A 20,976-nucleotide genomic window follows, 5' to 3' on the forward strand; every position below is an offset into this window, starting at 1 on the left:
AAAGAAGTGAGCTCAGCTAACCTGTCAGGGGATGGGCAGAGGGAGAGAATGAGAGAGGAGCACCCTGGAGTGCTGGATATGAGGGAGGATGTAAATTATGCATTGAATGCACCATTTACCATGGCAGAGGTGAAGACAGCAATAGGCAAGGCTGGGTTAACTTCACCTGGGAAAGATGTTTGCTCTGTCATATTGGCCCATGTCCGCGATGAGGCGCTGGATAATGTATTGGATTGAGGTCAAACCTTTGATGGCCACTCCAATACCTTGACTGTTGTCCTTAAGCCATTTTGCCACAACTTTGGAACTATGCTTGGGGTCATTGTCAATTTGGAAGACCCATTTGCGACCAAGCTTTATCTTCCTGACTGATGTCTTGAGATGTTGCGTCAATATATCCACATAATTTTCCCTGTTCATGATGCCATCTATTTTGTGAAGAGCACCAGTCCCTCCTGCAGCAAAGCACCGCCACAACATGATGCTGCCACCCCTGTGCTTCTATTCAGTTCTATTTGTGTTTCATCAGACCAGAGGACATTTCTCCAAAAAGTACGGTCTTTGTCCCCATGTGCAGTTGCAAACCGTAGCCTGGCTTTTTTATGGCGGTTTTGGAATGGTGGCTCCTTCTTTGCTGAGCGGCCTTTCAGGTTATGTCGATATAGGACTCATTTTATAGGACTCATTCTGAGGTCTTGGCTGATTTATTTTGATTTTCCCATGATGTCAAGCAAAGAGCTACGGAGTATGAAGGTAGGCCTTGAAATACATTACAGGTACACCTCCAAATGATTCAAATGATGTCAATTAGGCTATCAGAAGCTTCTAAAGCCATGACATAATTTTCTGGAATTTTCGAAGCTGTTTAAAGGCACAGTCCACTTAGTGTATGTAAACGTCTGACCCACTGAAATTGTGATATAGTGAAATAATCTGTCTGTAAACAATTGTTGCACAAAGTAGATGTCCTAACAGAGTTGCCAAACCTATAGTTTGTAAACATGACATTTGTGGAGTGGTTGAAAAACGAGTTTTAATGACTCCAATCTATGTGTATGTACACTTTTGACTTCAACTGTATGTAAGATTATGGAGAGACTTACTTCCTGGAGAACAGGGGGTTAATATTGCCACATCAGAGTGGGTTCAGGAAGGGGAACTATGGACCCAGTGCTCTGCTTAGAAGCAGAGGAGACTGTTGTAGCTGTCTTGTTTGATGTGGATGGCGTATGATATGCTAATCAAGCTTGACCTTATTGGTGTAGGAAGTAGAAAGTTCAACTGTTTGGAAGGTCTATCCAGGTGAGGGTGGGGCAGCTACTTGGTGGATAATGGTAAACCACAGGAGAGCGTGATTAGTTGGGATGCACCGACATTACAATTTTGGCCGATAGCTGATATTTTCCTTGCCAAAAAAAAACAATACCGATAACCGATATTTCTAGTACATTTAAATAGTTTAAACACACGCTAAAAAGTTATTCTGTTGGCATTTACGGATGTACCATTACCAGTAAACAATCAAAACCTTTCTTTCACTTACTTACTGTGCGGTTTTGATGTTTATTTATTCAGTCTTAACCAGGATTTCATCATACATGTCAAGCAGTGAAGTTTCAGCTCTCTTTGTCCGTGGCCTCTCTTCCTCGGTGCGCACTGTCACTGTTTCTATCTTGTCCAGCTGTGTCTGTAACATTTCACATAAACCCTGTGTCTTGTCTGCATCGAAGTAGCGGTCCTTGCATCGAGCATGGTGGCGAAACAGTAAAGAGGCTCAGAGAGAATCCCAACGAATCGCTTGTTCACAGCCTCTTGTAGCGTACTTTTGCTAGTTTTAACCCCGCGGTCTGTGTCGGCAGTTTCGTTGAGCAGGCGTTTCAATGCCGTGACAGAGGGTATCACGTCTGCTGCAGACGCTGTTGATGATCTTATTTCTCGAGTCAGTTCGAATGTAGCTAGGAGTGTGTTCATGTTTCCAAGTTTCAAACATGTTCTCAAATGCCATTGAAATGGCAGCAGTGGTATGAGAACCAGCACATTCTTGAGCATGCAATACGGCTTTCCTCTAGTACGAAATTCTCGTTGACCCACTGCGCTGTCAGACTCAGCATGTTCACTGGGCTGACAGCGCTGGTCCAAATTTCAGTCCTGAAGCTAATAGCAGTGACGCCCATAGCTTATGAATGTGCGTTTCAACAATACTCTGGTATGGTAACATCTGAAAAATAGCGCATACTTGGTAGTGTGTACCGGGGCTTGAGTTGCTCGACCAGTCGACGAAAGCCAAAATCATCCACGACATTGTCAAGGGCAATGAATTCCAATATCTTGGCGATAATGGATTTCGCCTTTGAGTTGTCTCGCTGAAATGTTCTTACTCTTTCAAATGACTGCTCAACTTCAGCTTTTTTAGTTGTTGGTGTGCGCTTTAGCATTTTTTTGCTTTTGTTCTGTGTTGCGCTGTATTTTTTGTGGCGTCATCTACCTACATTATATAGGTGTGCCCGTCAACTTTGACATTGGTTTTGCACATCAGCGTTAAACTAGACACCGGGCTTGATGCCGATGTTGGCATTTTTAGCTAATATCGTCCGATTCTGATATGCTTACCAATTTATTTTGTGCATCCCTAGTGATTTGTCATCTTTTGTTCTCAATCAATATCAATTATGTTTACTCTCAGGTACAGCTGGATATTGGAAGGTCTTTATTTGCATATGATGGGGCCTAATGGAAGAAATGTACCATTCACAGTCAGGATGTACAGGAAGCAGTCTTAGGGATTCAGATTCTCTGTAGAAAAGTCAGACAGTGTTCTTTACCATGAGGAAGGTGGGAGATGAGGTACGTCTGAGGTTGTATGGGAGAGACTGGGGCCTTCAGGTTCCTAGGGATGTACTTTGACATAAGGCTGACCTGGGCAGAACACATTGAGAGAGTGGTGGGAAAATTCTATAGGTTCTGAATGTGATGCGCTGTCTGTAGCTTATGGTTCAGCAGCCAGGATATCACTGGAAAGATTAGATGTCATACAGGCGCAAGGACTCAGAATATGAAGCCAGACAGAGTAGTGGTGTGCGCTGTCTCATTTCATCAGTACTGATAAGTCTGCAGTCCTTTAGCTCACGCAGCACCAGACAAAATCTGCTGTCTGAGGTACTACAAACCCATCTCTCTTCTATAAACAGAGGAAAAGAATCTAATCAAATTTGATTTGTCACATGCTTTGTAAAGAATAGGTGTAGACCAACAGTGAAATGCTTACTTCTGGGTCCTTTTCCAACAATGCAGAGTTAAGATACAAAAATACAAAGTGACACAAAGAATAAATACACAGTAAATAACAATACAGAGTAAAAATAACATGGATATATACGGGGAGTACAAGTACTTAGTCAGTGCAAGAGAATTAGCACCAAAAAGGGTCAATGCAGGTATTAAGGGTAGCTATTTAGCCGTCTTATGGCTTGGGGTTATAAGCTTGTTGGTCCCAGACTTGCTGCACTGGTACTGCTTGCCATGCGGTAGCAGAGAGAACAGTCTATGACTTGGGTGACTGGAGTCTTTGAACCTTTTTTGGGCCTTCCTCTGACACTGCTTGGTATAGAGGTCCTGGATGGCAGGGAGCTTGGCCCCAGTGATGTACTGGGCCGTACTCACCACCCTCTGTAGCGCCTTGCGGTCGAGTGCCTTGCAGGTGCCGTACCAAGCCATGTGCAGCCAGTCAAGATGCTCTCAAAAAGTTGGGGGCGGGAGAACTGCAGCATGAGAAAGATGATAGGAGGCCACCTTAAATAGACATAGGTTGGAACACAACCGGATGAATAAGTAATTACATATCATAGGAAAATATCCACCAGGAAGGTGTGATTATTGCCAGGAAATATAAACAGTAGAACATGTGTTGATATAGTGCGGGCAGTATAAGCAGGAGAGAGATATTTGAGCATCTGGATTTGATTTAAAAATATATATTTTACTGTTATTTTACCAGATAAGTTGAATGAGAGAGAATGGGATACAGGAATTAAGTGTAATGAGTCCATTGAGTAGAATATGAACATATACAGTATTCGTTTTTTGTGTGTTGTTTTTATAAGATAAACGGGGCAGGCAGGCAATATTATGTTTCTCCCGGTCTCTGGCCCACACTCCACTCCAGCACAGTAGTAGGTGGCAGTAATGCACTAACAACATAGGATGCCAACTGCCCAAAAATACCACCGAAGAAGTAAACGGACGCGAACAGTGATCAAGAACAATTACCACTTTAGGGTTTTTATTGTTTTATTTAGACGTTTATTAACACACTGGAACTCAAAGTATGCCGATTTTTACTTCACGGCATCACATAATTACCCCAGGTAGTCTGTAATTCGCGTTGGAAACAGGGCTTGGTTCATATACCTATGTTATCTAGGTAAGGCTAGCTAGCTGCTAACAATGGCTGACTGTATGGTTTTTCACACTCAAATAGCCTCCATTATGGAGGTGCTGGCGAATGCAGCCGTGGCAGAGATCTGTAAACTAGTAGATGACGACTATGCAGTGTTTCGTTTAGAAGTTACTCAAAGCCAGAAAGAAAACAGAGGATTGCGGAGGAAACTCCAGCTACTGGAACTGAAGGTGGCACGGGAGCGCGCAGAGAGGACAATACGAGAGCGCGTCGTCGCCAGTCGTCCCAGTAGTGTCAAGATCCTCGACCGATACAGAGGAATGGCAAGAGGTACATTTTGCAGGTTGAGGGGCTTGGCGCATTTGTTCAAATTTGTTATCCAGAATTGTGTCTTGGTCAGTGTTTGGCTAGTGTGCAATAATTCCCTTGGTTACTTCGCTATCTTGTACAATGTTTTATTTATTTTACCTTTTATTTTACCAGGTAGGTCAATAAAGAACAAATTCTTCTTGCACAAATACATATTCTAAACAGATCCTTGATTTACTGAATTTCCTATTGTCATACTCAATTAAAAGCATGTGATGCATGGAACATAATCAATAAATGGCATATAAAGAAGTTATGACAAGTGCTACCTTACATCCTTGCCAATTGTAGACAGTGTCAAGTGTACAATATAGTATTGAGCATTGACAGTATGTGACTTAACCACTCCTTTTCCCCCAATCACTCCCTCAGGTGAAGGACATCTCACTGGAGGCCACAGGAGCTTTGTGAAACCAGCGGGACACAACGCGTGGATAGATGACCAACCTATAGCTATAGATGAGGGGAGTGGAACCTCAACCCAGCATGTTATTGTGATAGAGGTTAGTGTCTTAATGTAACATCAAAAATTACAATACATTTAAATGTGTCCCGTTTTATTTAAGAAATACTCCCCTCAGCTATTCATATGCTTACATGTACATCCTTATTTATCTGCCATAGGGGAGCTTGTGAGACTTACATTTTAGTCATTTAGCAGACACTCTTATCCAGAGCGACTTCAAATCAAACTTTTTGTCACATCCCTCGAATACAACAAGTGTAGACCTTACCGTGAAAAGCTTACTTACAAGCCCTTAACCAACAGTGCGGTTCAAGAAGAGTTAAGAAAATATTTACCAAATAAACTAAAGTAAAATATAATAAAATTAACACAACAATAACGAGACTATATACAGGGTGTACCGAGTCAGTGTGCAGGGATACAGGTTAGTTGAGGTAATTTGTACATGTAGGTAGGGGTGAAGTGACTATGCATAGATATTAAACAGCGAGTAGCGGCAGTGTACAAAACAAATGTGGGGGGTCAATGTAAATAGTCCAGGTAGATATTTGATTAATTGTTAAGCAGTCTTATGGCTTGGGGGTAGAAGCTGTTAACCTTTCTGGCGCAGGTGTTCCGCTGGCGACCCACCTCGACAACATCCGGTGAAATTCAAATTATAGAAATATTTAACATTCATGAAAATACAAGTGTGATACATCAAAATAGAGTTTAACTTGTTAATCCAGCCGCTGTGTCAGATTTTAAAAAGGCTTTACCACGAAAGCACACCTTGCGATTATCTGAGGACAGCGCCCCGCATACAAAAGCATGAAAAACATTTTTCAACCACGCAGGTGCCTGGTGAAAGTCAGAAATAGCGATATAATAATTGCCTTACCTTTGATGATCTTCTTCTGTTGGCACTCCAAAAGGTCCCAGCTACATCACAAATTGTCCTTTTGTTCAATAATGTCCTTCTTTATATCCCCAAAAACTCAGTTTAGCTGGCGCGCTTCGTGCAATAATTCACCGGTCTTGTTCATATCGGCTACCAAGAGCGTTATCACACAGTCATTCAGAACAGCTGGTGCTAGAACCAAAAGGCTCCTTAACAGCTTCAGTGTTGCTTGCCTTGAAGTGAGCATAAAAGGCATTTAGCTCGTCTGCTAGGCTTGCGTCAGGAGCAATTAGAGTTCAACACCTTGCTCAGGGATTCGAACCAGCAACTTTTCAGTTACTTAGCCAACACTCTAAACCACTAAGCTACCTGCCGCCCCCAGACTTCCCTACGACATTGTTATGCAAACCTATTATGTATCAATAATAACCTCCTCTCTTCTTGTGGCAGTCTGCAGATGCAGAGGCTGCAGGTCCTGGGGTCAATCAGGAGGGGACTGAAGGAAAGGACTCAAGACACAGAGACATCCAGACTGGAGTGCTCCCTGTAGCCACGGAGGACCGCGCCGCCACGCCCCAACCCAGGACCTCCTGCAGCATCACGGAGGTCAGTAGAACGCTGAACGCCATCCTCAAGCCAGAGACCGACACAGAGACTTTAACTGTAACACACAGGCTTTTACACACACGATCTGATCCAGTTAGACTGGGGCCACTGGGCTGTCCTCTTGCTTCCGGCTCAGAGTATTTACTTTACAGTAACCCGAGCCCGAGGACTGTTCCTTCCCATCGGGACTTGGGTGACGCGTTAGGGACTGGCAACGATCCGTATTGTTCCTACACTACAGAGATGGACCCTGGCAACATGCCCTTGGGTTTAGAGACACAGACTGATCTGTTTAGAGGGGACTGGAACCAGTACAGTAGTAGTGTATACTCCGAAGGGTGCCTAAATAAGAAAAGTGAGGTTATAGACTGGTGACTGTGAAAATGGAGGGTTATAGGTGCCAAGGATTATAGGGAAAGCTTAGATACAAATCCAAATGTCCCCACCTACTCCCCTTAACACAAGTTCAGGGATCACGACCCAGTGTCCACATTGATGGGACTTTCCAATTCACAGGGCCACATACTTTTCAATCAGGTATTGAAATCAAACGACAGGACGAGACCCTACACTCGGGGAGGGGGAAAACATTCAGTCAATAGTTAAGAGACGCGGTTCTTCTGCATGTTCTGTAATAAAGGCTTCAGGTGCCCCCCGTTCGCCTGTATGCTAAACTGTCTCCTACCTCCTCCTACACTGATTGAAGTGGATTCAAAGTTGACATCAATAAGGGATCATAGCTTTCACCTGGTCAGTCTATGTGAAAAGCAGGTGTTAAGGTTTTTATACTCATTGTACATCACATCTGATGTCACCCTATTCTGCATACACCCAACTGCGCTTTATAACCAATATACACTTACTAAATATAGCTTTACATACCTAACAAACACCTACTGTACACGTCAAAATAGTTTAGTCTGGTTTGGCTTTTGCTGATTCATATTTGCATTTTAACAGATGCTCTTATCCAGAGCGACTTACAGTAGTGAGTGTGCATACATTTGATCAGTTATCAGTTTTAGCCTTCATCTGCCTTTCCAGCCGTTTGGGAGATGGGACACCTTTATCCGCCTGGTCAGCTGTTTAGGAGTTGTGGCTTTGAAATTAGGAGATGTCCATCTCCAAGACTGGCTGCCCGCCAGGGTTTGAGAGCGCATTCTACCCAACATTTTCCCATTACACTGATTTACCCACAACATCATATTTATGTCCGCTGTGATGACATTAACAATGATGACGTCATTCTGTAAATACAGTCTAGGATGGGTAAACACCATGCTGAAGGTGTTTATTATCTGTGTGTGTATACCTGAGGGAGAGTATGTCTGTGTAATCTGTATCACCTGTCTCTTCCAGGAGGAGGAGGGTCCAGAGGTGCAGCTGGTCAAGGAGGAGGAGGTTCTGGGGAACCCTGAGGGGAACATGGTCATGGAGGACAACCAAACTACACCTCCTCTTGAACCCACAGAGGAACCAGCTGAGCAGCACAGGAACACACACTGTATCACTGAGGTGAGCCCTCTGTAAACTACTGTCTGAATGGTATTAGTTCAAGGACCATATCCAGAAAGCCTCAAGAGTAGGTGCGCTGATCTAGGATATCAACATATTCATTATGATCTAAAAGGCTAAACTGATCCTAGAACAGCACTCTGAAACTCTTTGTGGATACTGACCCAGGTCTCGATTAATTTTGTCTTAAGTGTGGAACTATGCCTTTTGAATGATCAAACCATTAAAGAGTCAAGTAATCAAATCAACTAACATATTTACACAATACACATAGCAATCCCTCTTTGCCCAATGACAAGTTTCTCCATAGCAGGGTGCTCATATCAGATGTCTTGATTCAACATCCTCTCGCTCTGTATTTCTTACAGTCAGTAGACATGGAGGATGGGAAGCCTGATCTGCTGCTAGTCAAAGAGGAGACCATAGAAGATGAACCAGAGAGCATGGATCTACTGAGTGGACTAAAGATGGGGGAGCAAGGTAAGAGAGAAATACATATAGCCTACATACAGTAATAGATCTTCAGTGGGACTAGTGATGCACCTGGCTATTATTAAGTGTTCACAGCTAATCACTCCGAAGACACTGGGGCAGCCCATTCCTTCATTTTGGATGGTGTCTTGCCTTTGTCTGACACTTCAGCAACTGGTTACAGTTTGTTGGTTCTGTTGTCGTTGGAGTGAGGCCTAGCCTACCGGTGAAGTGGGTCTCATTCATTTTTTGGAAACAATTTTGCTCGAGGGAAGGTTTTGCCAAATCCTGTCGTAAGGAACCCGGAGTAGAGGAACCTGATGGGTTACTAGAAAATGACCCTAGCGTGTGCCGTTACACGTGCTATGTCTAAGAAAGTCGTTGGGAGAAAGGCTAGAGGATGTCAGCAATCCCACAATGGTCAATCTGTCCGAGATGTTTATGGGTGATCCTGATTTCGCTAAACCTCCTGAGTTGACCTCTCCTTTGAAAACCTGAAAGATGAGCAAGTTTGCAGGACCACTGAAGGAAGAGAGGGTCCCTACAGTTGATACTTTGATGTATAGGAGGAAGCAGTTGGTTGCTGAACAGAGCAAAGATGTTTCCCTCTCCCCTCTTTTTGCTGAGATACATCCAGAGCAGGAGCTTGAAGTTTGTGTGGCTTACTTTGACAGAGATGGTGTTCTAATGAGGAAATTGAGTTCTTGCGCCACTTCTGGCCAGTACGATTGGCCCAGTGTTTCTCAAGTTGTCGTTCCAGTTACGCTTCGACAAGAGATACTGAGGTTTGTCATGATGGTAGTATGGCAGGCCATCTTGCGGGTCAACAAGACGTATGAAAATATCTTGCATAACTTCTTCTGGCCCGGTCTAAAACAGGACCTTGTGTCTTAAAGTAAATCCTGTTATGTTTGCCAGAGGATGGGTCAACTGAACCAAGCTGTGCCGTTTTCACCTTTGCTGCCTATTCCTGCTTTTGATTTGGTATTTTATTTCATTAGGATCACCATTAGATGTTTCAAAAGCAGCAGCTACTCTTCCTGGGGTCCACACAAAACATGAAACAATACAGAACATTAATAGATGAAAACAGCTCAAGGATAGAACTACATTTTTTTTAAATTAAAGGCACACGTAGCCTACATATCAATGCATACACACAAACTATCTAAGTCAAATAGGGTAGAGGCGTTGTGCTGTGAGGTGTTGCTTTTGAGGAGTTCCATGCAATACTGTCCGCTTTCTTGAATTTGTTCTGGATTTGGACTGTGAAAAAAAACCTGGTGGGGTAAGTGTGTGTGTGTGTGTGTGTGTGTGTGTGTGTGTGTGTGTGTGTGTGTGTGTGTGTGTGTGTGTGTGTGTGTGTGTCAGAGCTGTGTGTAAATTGACTTTGCAAACAATTTGGGATTTAACACATTAATTTCACTTATAAAAAATAAGTGATGCAGTCACTCCTCAACTCTTAGCCAAGAGAGACTGGCATGCATAGTATTTATATCAGCCCTCTGATTACAATGAAGAGAGAGATGTGCCCCTCTGTTCTGGGCCAGATGCAGCTTAACTATGTCTTTCCTTTTTGCACTGGACCACACGACTGGACCATAATCAAAATTAGGCTAAACTAGAGCTAGCTTTTTGGAGTGTGGCGTCAAAAAAACAGAGTGTCTCTTTATTACGGGCAGACCTCTCCCCATCTTTACAACCATTGAATATATATGTTTTGACCATGACTGTTTATAATCTAAGGTAACGCCAAGTAATTTAGTCTCCTCAACTTGTTCAACAGCCACACCATTCATTACCAGATTCAGCTGAAGTTTAGAATTTAGGGAATTATTTGTACCAAATACAATGCTCTAAGTTTTGGAGATGTTCAGGACCAGTTTAATACTGGCCACCCATTCCAAAACAGACTGCAACACTTTAAGGGTTTCAGTGACTTCATTAGCTGTGGTTGCTGTGTATATGGTTGAATCATCAGCATACATGGACACACATGCTTTGTTTAATGCCAGTGGCAGGTCCTTGGTAAAAATAGAAAAGAGTAGAGAGCTGCCCTGTGGTACGCCACACTTTACATGTTTGACATTAGAGAAGCTTCCATTAAAGAATACCTTTTGATTCTATTATATATATAGCCATAACACATAACACATTTTCAACAACAATAATATCACAACCTGCACTGAAGTCTAACGGTACAGCTCCCACAATCTTCTTATTATGAATTTCTTTCAACCAATCATCAGTCATTTGTGTCAGTGCAGTACATGTTGAGTGCCCCTTCTCTATAAGCATGCTGAAAGTCTGTTGTTAATTTGTTTACAGAGAAGTAGCATTAACAGTTTAATAAGAGCTGGCAGCAAGCTTTTTGCTCTGCTGGCTTCCCTCCAGGCCTGAGGACAAAGACTTTCCTCTAGGCCCAGATTAAAGATATGACTGATATGAGTGGCTATAGAGTCAGCTACAAATCCTCAGTAGCTTTCCATCTAAGTTGTCAATGCCAGGAGATTTGTCATTATTGATTGATAACAATTTTTCCACCTCTCCCACACCAACTTTACAGAATTCAAACTGCAGTGCTTTTCTTGCATTATTTTTTTATTTTTATGCATGAATACGATTGCTCACTGTTCATTGTTGGCATTTCCCACCTAAGTTTGCCCAATTTGACAATGAAGTAATCATTAAAATAATTGGCAACATCAAATGGTTTTGTGATGAATAAGCCATCTGATTCGATGAAAGATGGAGTTGAATTTCTGCCCGTAATTTTCCATCATTCTTTATATTATTGATCTTGGCTTCATAATACAGTTTCTTCTTCTGTTGTATACATAATGTCTCAATTTGCAGTAAGTAAGATGTGAAGCCAGACTTATTAACCACTCCTTTTGCCTTGTATTTCAATTCCTCATCAATCCATGGAGCCTTAAGAGTTCTAACAGTCAGTTTCTTGACAGGTGCATGTTTCATTACGCTTTTTTGCCGACATTTACTGACACCGGCCATATTCAACGGGTGTTGTACACTTTAGCTTAACAAAATAAAGTCCCAGTATTTAAAGATGACCGCAATTTACCGATACACTAACGCTGAAAATGTAAAAAATCTTAGCATAAACCATAAGTCAATTTGACCCCAGAACTGGTTTATAGACTCAATACATTAAAGACTTTAACCTCACTAGGGTACGTGGGACGCTAGCGTCCCACCTGGCCAACATCCAGTGAAATTGCAGAGCGCCAAATTCAAAAACAGAAATACTCATTATAAAAATGTATAAAACATACAAGTGTTATACATTGGTTTAAATATGAACTTCTTGTTAATCCAACCACGGTGTCAGATTTCAAAAAGGCTTCACGGCGAAAGCATACCATTCGATTATCTGAGAACAGCACCCAGCAGACAAATCATTACAAACAGTTACCAGCCAAGTAAAAGAGTTAAACAAGACAAAAATAGCGATACAATTAATCACTTACCTTTTGATGATCTTCATATGGTTGCACTCACAAGACTTCCATTTACTCAATAAATGTTTGTTTTGTTTGATAAAGTCCCTGTTTATATCCAAACACTTCAGTAATCCACATGCTCAGACGCAGTCACAACAGGCAGATGAAAAATCCAAATAGTATCCGTAAAGTTCGTAGAAACATGTCAAACAATGTTTATAATCAATCCTCAGGTTGTTTTTAGCCTAAATAATCAATAATATTTCAACAGGACAATAGCGGATGAAACCAATATGATGGCTGGTTACGCAAAGAAAAGGGGTTGGGTTTGAATCAAAGATCGGGAAGACTGAGGGACAAAGGGGATTGGGTCTCTGTCGGACCTTGAAAAGCTATGCTACCGTAAATACAGAATCTTATGCATTTTAATAACCGCCTATTCGGAAAAGGAAAATGCAAGATATAAACACTCAGCAAAAAAAGAAACGTCCCCTTTTCAGGATCCTGTCTTTCAAAGATAATTAGTAAAAATCCAAATAACTTCACAGATCTTAATTGTAAAGGGTGTAAACACTGTTTCCCATGCATGTTCAATGAACCATAAACAATTAATGAACATGCACCCGTGGAACCGTCGTTAAGACACAAACAGCTTACAGACGGTAGGAAATTAAGGTCACAGTTATGAAAACTTAGGACACTAAAGAGGCCTTTCTACTGACTCTGAAAAACAGCAAAAGAAAGATGCCCACGGTCCCTGCTCATCTGCGGGAACGTGCCTTAGGCATGCTGCAAGGAGGCATGAGGGTTGCAGATGTGGCCAGGGCAATAAATTGCAATGTACGTACGTACATCCAACATCACACCTGTGGGACAGGTACAGGATGGCAACAACAACTGCCCGAGTTACACCAGGAACGCACAATCCCTCCATCAGTGCGCAGACTTTTCACAATAGGCTGAGAGAGGCTGGACTGAGGGCTTGTAGGCCTGTTGCAACAACATTGTCTATGGGCACAAACCCACTGTCACTGGACCAGACAGGACTGGAAAAAAGTGCTCTTCACTGACGAGTCGCGGTTTTGTCTCACCAGGGGTGATGGTCGGACTCGCGTTTATCGTCTAAGGAATGAACGTCACACCGGGGCCTGTACTCTTGAGCGGGATCGATTTGGAGGTAGAGGGTCCATCATGGTATATATGTTCATACAAATATTTACACATGTTAATTATTAAGTTTGCTGAAAATAAACGCAGTTGACAGTGAGATTACATACATTTTTTTGCTGAGTTTATTTACACTGAGCTGCGCTTCGATAGATGGGTCGAAGATGGAAGACTGGTTTGCCTAGCAGAGATCGCCCTTGTCCTTTTTTTAACCTCTTGCTCCTACCTGGCACGCAGGCGTCCCATCTAGAGCTCTGGAAATGCAAATGCGCTACGCTAAATGCTAATAGTATTAGTTAAAACTCAAACTTTCATTAAAATACACATGCAGGGTATTGAATTAAAGCTACACTCGTTGTGAATCCAGGCAACAAGTCAGATTTCTAAAATGTTTTACGGCGAAAACATAGCACATATTTATGTCAAACCACCACCGCAGACATAGCTCATTAGCATAGCCAAGTAGGAAAAAATATGCAATCAACAAACGCAGGATTAAAAAAATAATAATTTCACTAACCTTTTGAAATCTTCATCAGATGACAGTAATATAACATGTTACACAGTACATTCATTTTTTTCAATAATCTGCAATATATATCCATAAATCTCTGTTTACAATGACGCATCGTTCAAAAAATGCTACTAAAATGTCAGGAGAAATGAAATAGCTCCGGCAGATAACGTCAGCTAACAAGGAATACACATCATAAACTTTGACTAAATATGCATGTTTTACATATGTATAGGAAGATACACTTCTTCTAAATGCAATCGCTGTGTTACATTTATTTTTAACGTTACAGGTTGAGTTCACTAGGCTATCTAGGAGTCGGCGCTCCAAATGTATCATTACGCCTCCTCTATCTTGGAGTCGACAGAAACACAAAATTAACACATAAATATTCCCTTACCTTTGCTGTTCTTCCATCAAAAGACCTGGAAGGGATTATACTTACCAAAACAGCGTTTAGTTTTCAAGTCTGCGTCTTTCGGTTCTCAAAATAGCCACATTTCGGTCGAAATGTAGGCAAAATTCAAGTGGATGCGCACCAAAACGTCGAAAATATATATTATATGTCGAGTAAACTTGTCAAACTATGTTCATAATTAAGCTTTAACATGTTATAAAGGTGTACAGCAATTGTGAGGACGAAGCGAAACACACACGTCTTTTAATCGATCCTGAAGAAAAGACTTCACCGGAGCAGAGCGCGCATAATCGTACACTTTTTTTTCGCGTGACCGAGACCTTTCGGCACGCTCAACATCTCGTGAGCGCGCAATTCTCACAATGAGAAGCCCAATTGAAAGCAGGCTTCGCGCTGAACACGTACAGACTGTTCCCAGAGCGGTAGTTGTTTGGGAAGGCGTATACGATGACGTCAAAGTTGGGCCAACTTTTTCCATGACGAGAGACTTTGGGAGAATGCATGCCCTGAGACTTCTGCTTTACATAGAGACAAAATTTAAACGGTTTTAGAAGCTTTAGAGTGTTTTCTATTCGATAATATTTTTTATATGCATATATTAGCAACTTTTGACAAATTTATCCTGTTTTATATGGGTACCCAATTCCTCCAGAAGGGGCAGTAAACAGGGCTAGGCTTAACAGGTTAATCTTTCTGGTCGTAGTGTTGTAGAACGGATACGTTGAAGTACCCTGTCTTCTCATAGGATTATCTGTCCTTTCCTAGGCCACGTACGTCTTTAGTGAATAAGAGTTCAAAGTTCATACCAAGTTTTCATACTCAGCCTGTCCTGTATTCTGGCTGGTCTATTCGAAATTCATCCTTTCCAGCGTGGTGATCGTCACCTCCTTCACGTTGAAATAAGCCCTTTTAAACGCATGGACATCAGTCCTCACGCCTCACTAACATTACATTTAATCTTTTCACAAATAGTTTCATATTTAAACATTTTAAATTGCACAACAATTCCATGTGAATCTGATAACTAGAATGTGTGGCCTTTCCAAAGATACAATTTATGTCGTCCTACCATCAGATATAATCCCCAGACAACAACTGATCTGACATCATATTCTTTAAGTACCAACGGACACTTTCAACTGGTTGGATTACACAAATATTGTACCTTTCCCCAACCTTTTGATGTTACCATATTCTCTCTATGTTAACAAAGGGCTTTCCAAGGGTCCATTCTGTAGGGTGGAGGGAAAAGGGGGAAAGGTATTTATGGGGGTCATAAACCTCATACAACAGGGCAACGTCATGACAATATTGAGATATAAACTTGGTAATGCTTTCACTGATTGCACATAAAGCAGCATTTCCCCAAGGATTTATTTTCAGCAGTGGTGGAAAGTTATTGCGGGTGGGTCGTTTCTGTGGCCAGCGGTGCCATCTACGATCAAACATTTTAGAGGACCTCCTCTTGACCGCAGAGAACAACTTTGTTGCTTTAAAGCAAATTTACACATTTTGCCATGGAGCGGAGATAACATTATACAGTTTTAAAGCTAGTTTCCTGCCATTCTACACTTTGTCATTGCTGCTCGCAGTAGTTTACATACAAAAACACACATAATATATGAACCTGACCAGGTAATATCCCCCAAAAACTCCCTATGTAGAGTTCTCTGCCATTTTTGTAACCTCTTCCTGCAGGTGATTGGCTGGAGGCTAACAGAGGAGACTGGACGGCCATCTTGAATTCCCAGACCCAGACCGGTGGAGCCAAGGGCTTACGGGACAACATCACTGAGCAGGCCAGGACCAGAGGCGACAAAGTGGAGGTCAGTGGCTAGGACAGCGTCCTTAACTCGGGGCTGCGGAACAACACTGTTAAAAACAACCAGAAACAGATAGTTGAACTTACTCTCCACAACAGACTGACTGAGCCCTGGGCTAGGCGTATATTTGGTCTGCGGGTACGGGGAGGTGTCTGTATGCGGCGGGAGAGACAGTCTCAGACGAAAGAATGTTGCGAACGACAGAGCAGCGGAAGGATTTAGAGTCGTCAGGCTAGGGCTGAACTGTGGTTACCATTTTATAATGTCATGTTTCTGTGTGTAGAGCAAATGGGTTCTTACATAAACCTATATGCTTTTCTGTTGAATTTGTGTTTACAGTCTGCTGTCCATGAGAGCCTGCTGTCATCCGGTGTTGCTGGTGGGAGAGACTGGGCCTCTGAGGTGGCTAGTCACAAAGCCTGGCCCCGGATCAGAACCCTGGATCAGCAGCCTTCGCTCTTCCTTCCCGAGTCGGAACCAGGACCCAACTACGAGGGACCGAGACTCCACCACCACACAGAACACAACCAGTGGACAGGTGGACTGAACAACCTCAGTCCTGGTGGTCATCAGAGAGACAGAGGCTCCAGTCAGGGATCCAGTCTGCAGCCCAGACCCTTCTCTTCACAGTCTCAGTGCAGGGATGTAGCAGGGCCTGGGGCTGATAGAGATAGACCCTCCTGTTCCTATGATACAAACACCACAGTGTCCATGATAAACAGTGCAGGTCTTCCTGGGCTTCAGCCTTCACAGAGAGTGGTGGGAGACCCCCCTGGTAGGAGTCTAACAGGAAGTCTTTCCTCTCCATCAGGATCTCGTCTAATGCCTGGTGAATGGGTTCATAGAAGGTCTGGGTCTAGCCTTCCTCATTTACCTCATGGTTACCCTAGCAATACAGACAGAGTCAGGATGGGTGTTCAGCACAAGCGCTTCCTAGCCTCGAACACATCACAAAATCCCAACAACACCCAAACAATGGCTAGAGGTCAAGGAGGGAGCTCAAAGACTAACCACCTGAGGCTGGCTCCTGCTTCTACCTCCTCTGGTGTCATTGGGAGGCCGAGCATTAGGACTGACGCCGACAAGCCGTACACCTGCCCAACGTGTGGGAGGCGCTTTGCTAAAGCGAGCTATGTGAAGATGCACCAGACCGTTCACACCAAGGAGAAGCCCTTCAAGTGCAAACTATGTTACAAGAGCTTCTCCTTCCTGACTAACCTTATCAGACATAGGAGTGTCCACAATGGGGAAAAATCGTAGCAGTGTGGCCTGAGATGTACACAGGGGGTGTCAGGGTGACATATTATAGTTATGTGAAGTGTCTTTGGGTAAGAGAGTAATTAACCACATACCCCTCATTAACCCTTTGTTAACTTGTCTTTTGAAACAGGCTTGTGTAAACTGTTTTTAGAGAGAGAGTAAACCTGGGCTAGAACAAGGATAGTTGAATATTTACCTTACTGAGGTGATGTAGATGGAATAAAGTAATTGTATTATTTTCTACTGTGTTCTTCATAAACAAATCTGCTCTGAGCTTGAAAGATGGTGATCATGAATAGGAGATTTGATGTCTAATGTAATAAGCAATGGCGTATTTGAAAAGAACAGCATGCATACCCTTTTCATTTATCCACATCCTTTGAGCTATGACGCCAACCATTAAGTTTGAGTCATTATACGTGCCTATTCCTTGATTGTACTATTCAACTGATAAGGCAATAGTGATATTTGGAAGAATTGAACCGCTCATGCAACGAGAACCGGAAGCACCAACTGCTAGCAGAACAGAATGGATGATTGTAAGTAGAAACTTCAGTGCAAACTTGTTTGAAAGACTGTTGTGGGGGGCGCAGACTGCTATAGAAGGTTGACTGGAAGATGGCTACAGATTGTTAAACCAGATAATGTGATTGAACCAAAGATTTTTGGTATCCATTACTGGGAGTTACAGGTTAGGTACTGTTTGGTGTAGCACATAGTATTTTCTACCAACCCTAACTTCAAATTGTATTGGTCATATACACATATTTTGTGGGTGTAGCTAAATACTTATGTTCCTAGTTCCAACAGTGCTGTAGTATCTCAAAATGATTCACAACAATATGCATAAATCTAAAAGTAAAAGATTGGAATTAAGGAATAAATATTAGATCAAGCAATGTCGGAGTGGCATTGACTAAAATACAGTAGAATATAATACAGTATATACATGTGAGATGAATAAAGCAGTATTTAAACATTATTAAAGTGACTAGTGTCCCATTATTAAAGTTGCCAGTGATTCCAAGTCTGTATATAAGGCAGGAGCCTCTAAGGTGCAGGGTTGTGGAAGCCGGCTAGTGATGGAAATTTAACATTTACATTACATTTACATTTAAGTCATTTAGCAGACGCTCTTATCCAGAGCGACTTACAAACAGTCTGATGGCCTTAAGATAGAAGCTGTTTTTCAGTCTTTCGGGCCCAGCTTTGATGGACCTGCACTGATCTCACCTTCTGGATGATGGGGGGTGAACAGGCAGTGGCTCAGGTGGTTGATGTCCTTGATGATCTTTATGACCTTCTTGTGACATTGGGTGCTGTAGGTGTCCTGGAGGGCAGGTAGTTTGCTCCCGGTAATGCGTTGGGCAGACTGCACCACCCTCTGGAGAGGCTTGCGTTTGCGGGCAGTGCAGTTGCCATACCAGGATGTGATACAGCCCGACAGGATGCTTTCAATTGTGCATCTGTAAAAATGTGTGAGGGTTTTAGGTGACGAGCCAAATTTCTTTAGCCTCCTGAGGTTGAAAAGGCTCTGTTGTGCCTAGTTCACCACACTGTCTGTGTGAGTGGTTTGTTTCAGCGATGTGTACACCAAGGAACTTGAATCTTTCCACCTTCTCCACTGCGACCCTGTCGATGTAGATAGGGGGGGTGCACCCTCTGCTGTTTCCTGAAGTCCACGATAATCTCCTTTGTTTTGTTGACGTTGAGTGAGAGGTTGTTTTCCAGGCACCACACTCCGAGCCCTCACCTCCTCCCTGTAGGCTGTCTTGTCATCATTGGTAATCAAGCCTGCTACTGCTGTGTTGTCTGCAAACTTGATGATTGAGTTGGAGGTGTGCTTGGCCACGCAGTCATGGGTGAACAGGGACTAGAGATGGGGGGCTGAGCTCGCACCCTTGTGGGGCCCCAGTGTTGAGGATCAGTGGAGTGGAGGTGATGTTTCCTAACTTCACCACCTGGGGGCGGCCCAGGACCCAGTTGCACAGGGCGGGGTTCAGACCCAGGGCCTCGAACTTAATGATGAGCTTGGAGGGTACTATGGTGTTGAATGCTGAGCTATAGTCAAACAGTATTCTTACATAGGTATTCCTCTTCTTCAGAGTGATGGCGATAGCATCGTCTGTAGATCTATTGGGGCGGTAAGCAAATTAAAGTGGGTCTTAGGTGGCAGGTAAGGTAAAGGTGATATGATCCTTGACTAGTTGCTCAAAGCACTTCATGATTACAGAGGTGAGTGCTACGGTGCGATAGTCATTTAGTTCAGTTACCTTAGCTTTCTTGGGAACTGGAACAATGATGGCCATCTTGAAGTATGTGGGGACAGCATATTGGGATAGGGAGAGATTGAATATGCCCGTAAACACACCAGCCAGCTGGTCTGCGCATGCTCTGAGAACGCGGCTAGGGATGCCATCTGGACTGGCAGCCTTGCGAGGGTTAACACGTTTAAATGTTTTACTCACATCAGCCACGCAGAAGGAGAGCCCACATTCCTTGGTAGCGGGCCTCGTCGGTGGCACTGTGTTATTCTCAAAGCGTGCAAAGAATGTGTTTAGCCTGTCCGGAAGCAAGACGTCCGTCTCTGCGATGTGGCTGGTTTTCCTTTTGTTGTCCCTGCCACATACGTCTTGTGTCCTGAAGCGTGGATTCCAATTGGTCAGACTAGTGTTGAATAGTATGACGCACAGACACTTCCTGTTTGAGTTTTTGCCTATAGGACGGGAGGAGCAAAATGGAACCGTGGTCAGATTTGTTGAAATGAGGGCGGGGGGAGTGCCTTGTAAGCATCCCGGATGTTTTAATAGCAATGGTCGAGAGTCTTAATGGGACAGTCAATATGTTGATAGAAGTTTGGCAGCCTAGTCCTCAGATTTGCTTTGTTAAAATCCCTAGCAACAATAAATGCAGTGTCAGGATATGTGGTTTCCAGTTTGCATAAAGTCACCCTCTAAAAGAGCCTTACGGTCCGCGGCGGAGTTGCCGTACCAGGCTGTGATGTAGCCCGACAGTATGCTCTCAATGGTGCTCCTGTAGAGCACTGAGGGCCCTCGGGGACAGGCAGAATTTCTTCAGCATCCTGAGGTTGAAGAGTCACTGTTGTGCCTTCACTACGGTGTCTGTGTGGTTAGACCATTTCAGCTTCTCTGAGATGTGTGCGCAGAGGAATTTGAAGTTATTGACCGGCCCCATTGATGATGACGGGCGTGTCCAGCCTGGTTCCCCCTGAAGTCCACAATGATCTCCTTTGTTTTGCTAACGTTGAGGGAGAGGGTGTTTACCTGGCACAACTCCGTCAGAGTGCCTACCTCCTCTCTGTAGGCTCGTCGTTGATCAGGCCTACTACTGTCATGACATCAGCTAACTTGGAGTTGGAACTGTGTCAGTCCATGCAGTCTTGGATATACAGGAGGGGACTAAGGACACCCTTGTGCGGCCCTCATGTTGAGGATCAGTGGCAAGGAGCTAATGTTGCCTACCTTCATCACCTGGGGGCGGCCCGTCAGGATGTCCAGGACCCAGGTCCATATGGAGGAGTTCAGACCCAGGGCAGTGAGATTTTTAATGAGCTTATTGGCACTATGGTATTGAAGGCTGAACGTTAGTCAGTCGATGAACAGCATCCTC

General features: G+C 43.3%; 3 protein-coding genes across 3 annotated transcripts in view; 1 reads left to right on the forward strand and 2 right to left on the reverse strand.

Moving 5' to 3' along the window:
- LOC124012438 (zinc finger protein 606-like) overlaps window positions 1-20,976 on the reverse strand; it is a 1,040,669-nt gene that overhangs the window by 720,622 nt on the left and 299,071 nt on the right. The gene's annotated exons all lie outside the window — the stretch shown is intronic.
- Window positions 1-20,976, reverse strand: part of LOC124012437 — a 971,157-nt gene that overhangs the window by 684,446 nt on the left and 265,735 nt on the right. The window lies entirely within an intron of this gene.
- LOC124012435 lies at window positions 989-17,584 on the forward strand. The gene is made up of 7 exons (XM_046326048.1): window positions 989-4,726; window positions 5,138-5,268; window positions 6,562-6,717; window positions 8,077-8,232; window positions 8,601-8,712; window positions 15,962-16,089; window positions 16,426-17,584. Exons 1-7 carry the CDS (start codon window positions 4,444-4,446, stop codon window positions 17,344-17,346), a joined length of 1,887 nt encoding a protein of 628 aa, XP_046182004.1. The 5' UTR covers window positions 989-4,443; the 3' UTR covers window positions 17,347-17,584.

The sequence above is a fragment of the Oncorhynchus gorbuscha genome, linkage group LG24 (genome assembly GCF_021184085.1).
Source record: "Oncorhynchus gorbuscha isolate QuinsamMale2020 ecotype Even-year linkage group LG24, OgorEven_v1.0, whole genome shotgun sequence".
NCBI classification, from domain to species: Eukaryota; Metazoa; Chordata; class Actinopteri; order Salmoniformes; family Salmonidae; genus Oncorhynchus; species Oncorhynchus gorbuscha.

What these genes read in the sequence shown, in the direction of transcription:
- LOC124012435 (XM_046326048.1), top strand. Translation starts at nt 4,444, where the DNA reads ATGGCTGACTGTATGGTTTTTCACACTCAAATAGCCTCCATTATGGAG. An exon ending in CCTCCTGCAGCATCACGGAG is followed by an intron (nt 6,718 to 8,076) that starts GTCAGTAGAACG and finishes TGTCTCTTCCAG; the next exon opens with GAGGAGGAGGGTCCAGAGGT. An exon ending in ACACACACTGTATCACTGAG is followed by an intron (nt 8,233 to 8,600) that starts GTGAGCCCTCTG and finishes TATTTCTTACAG; the next exon opens with TCAGTAGACATGGAGGATGG.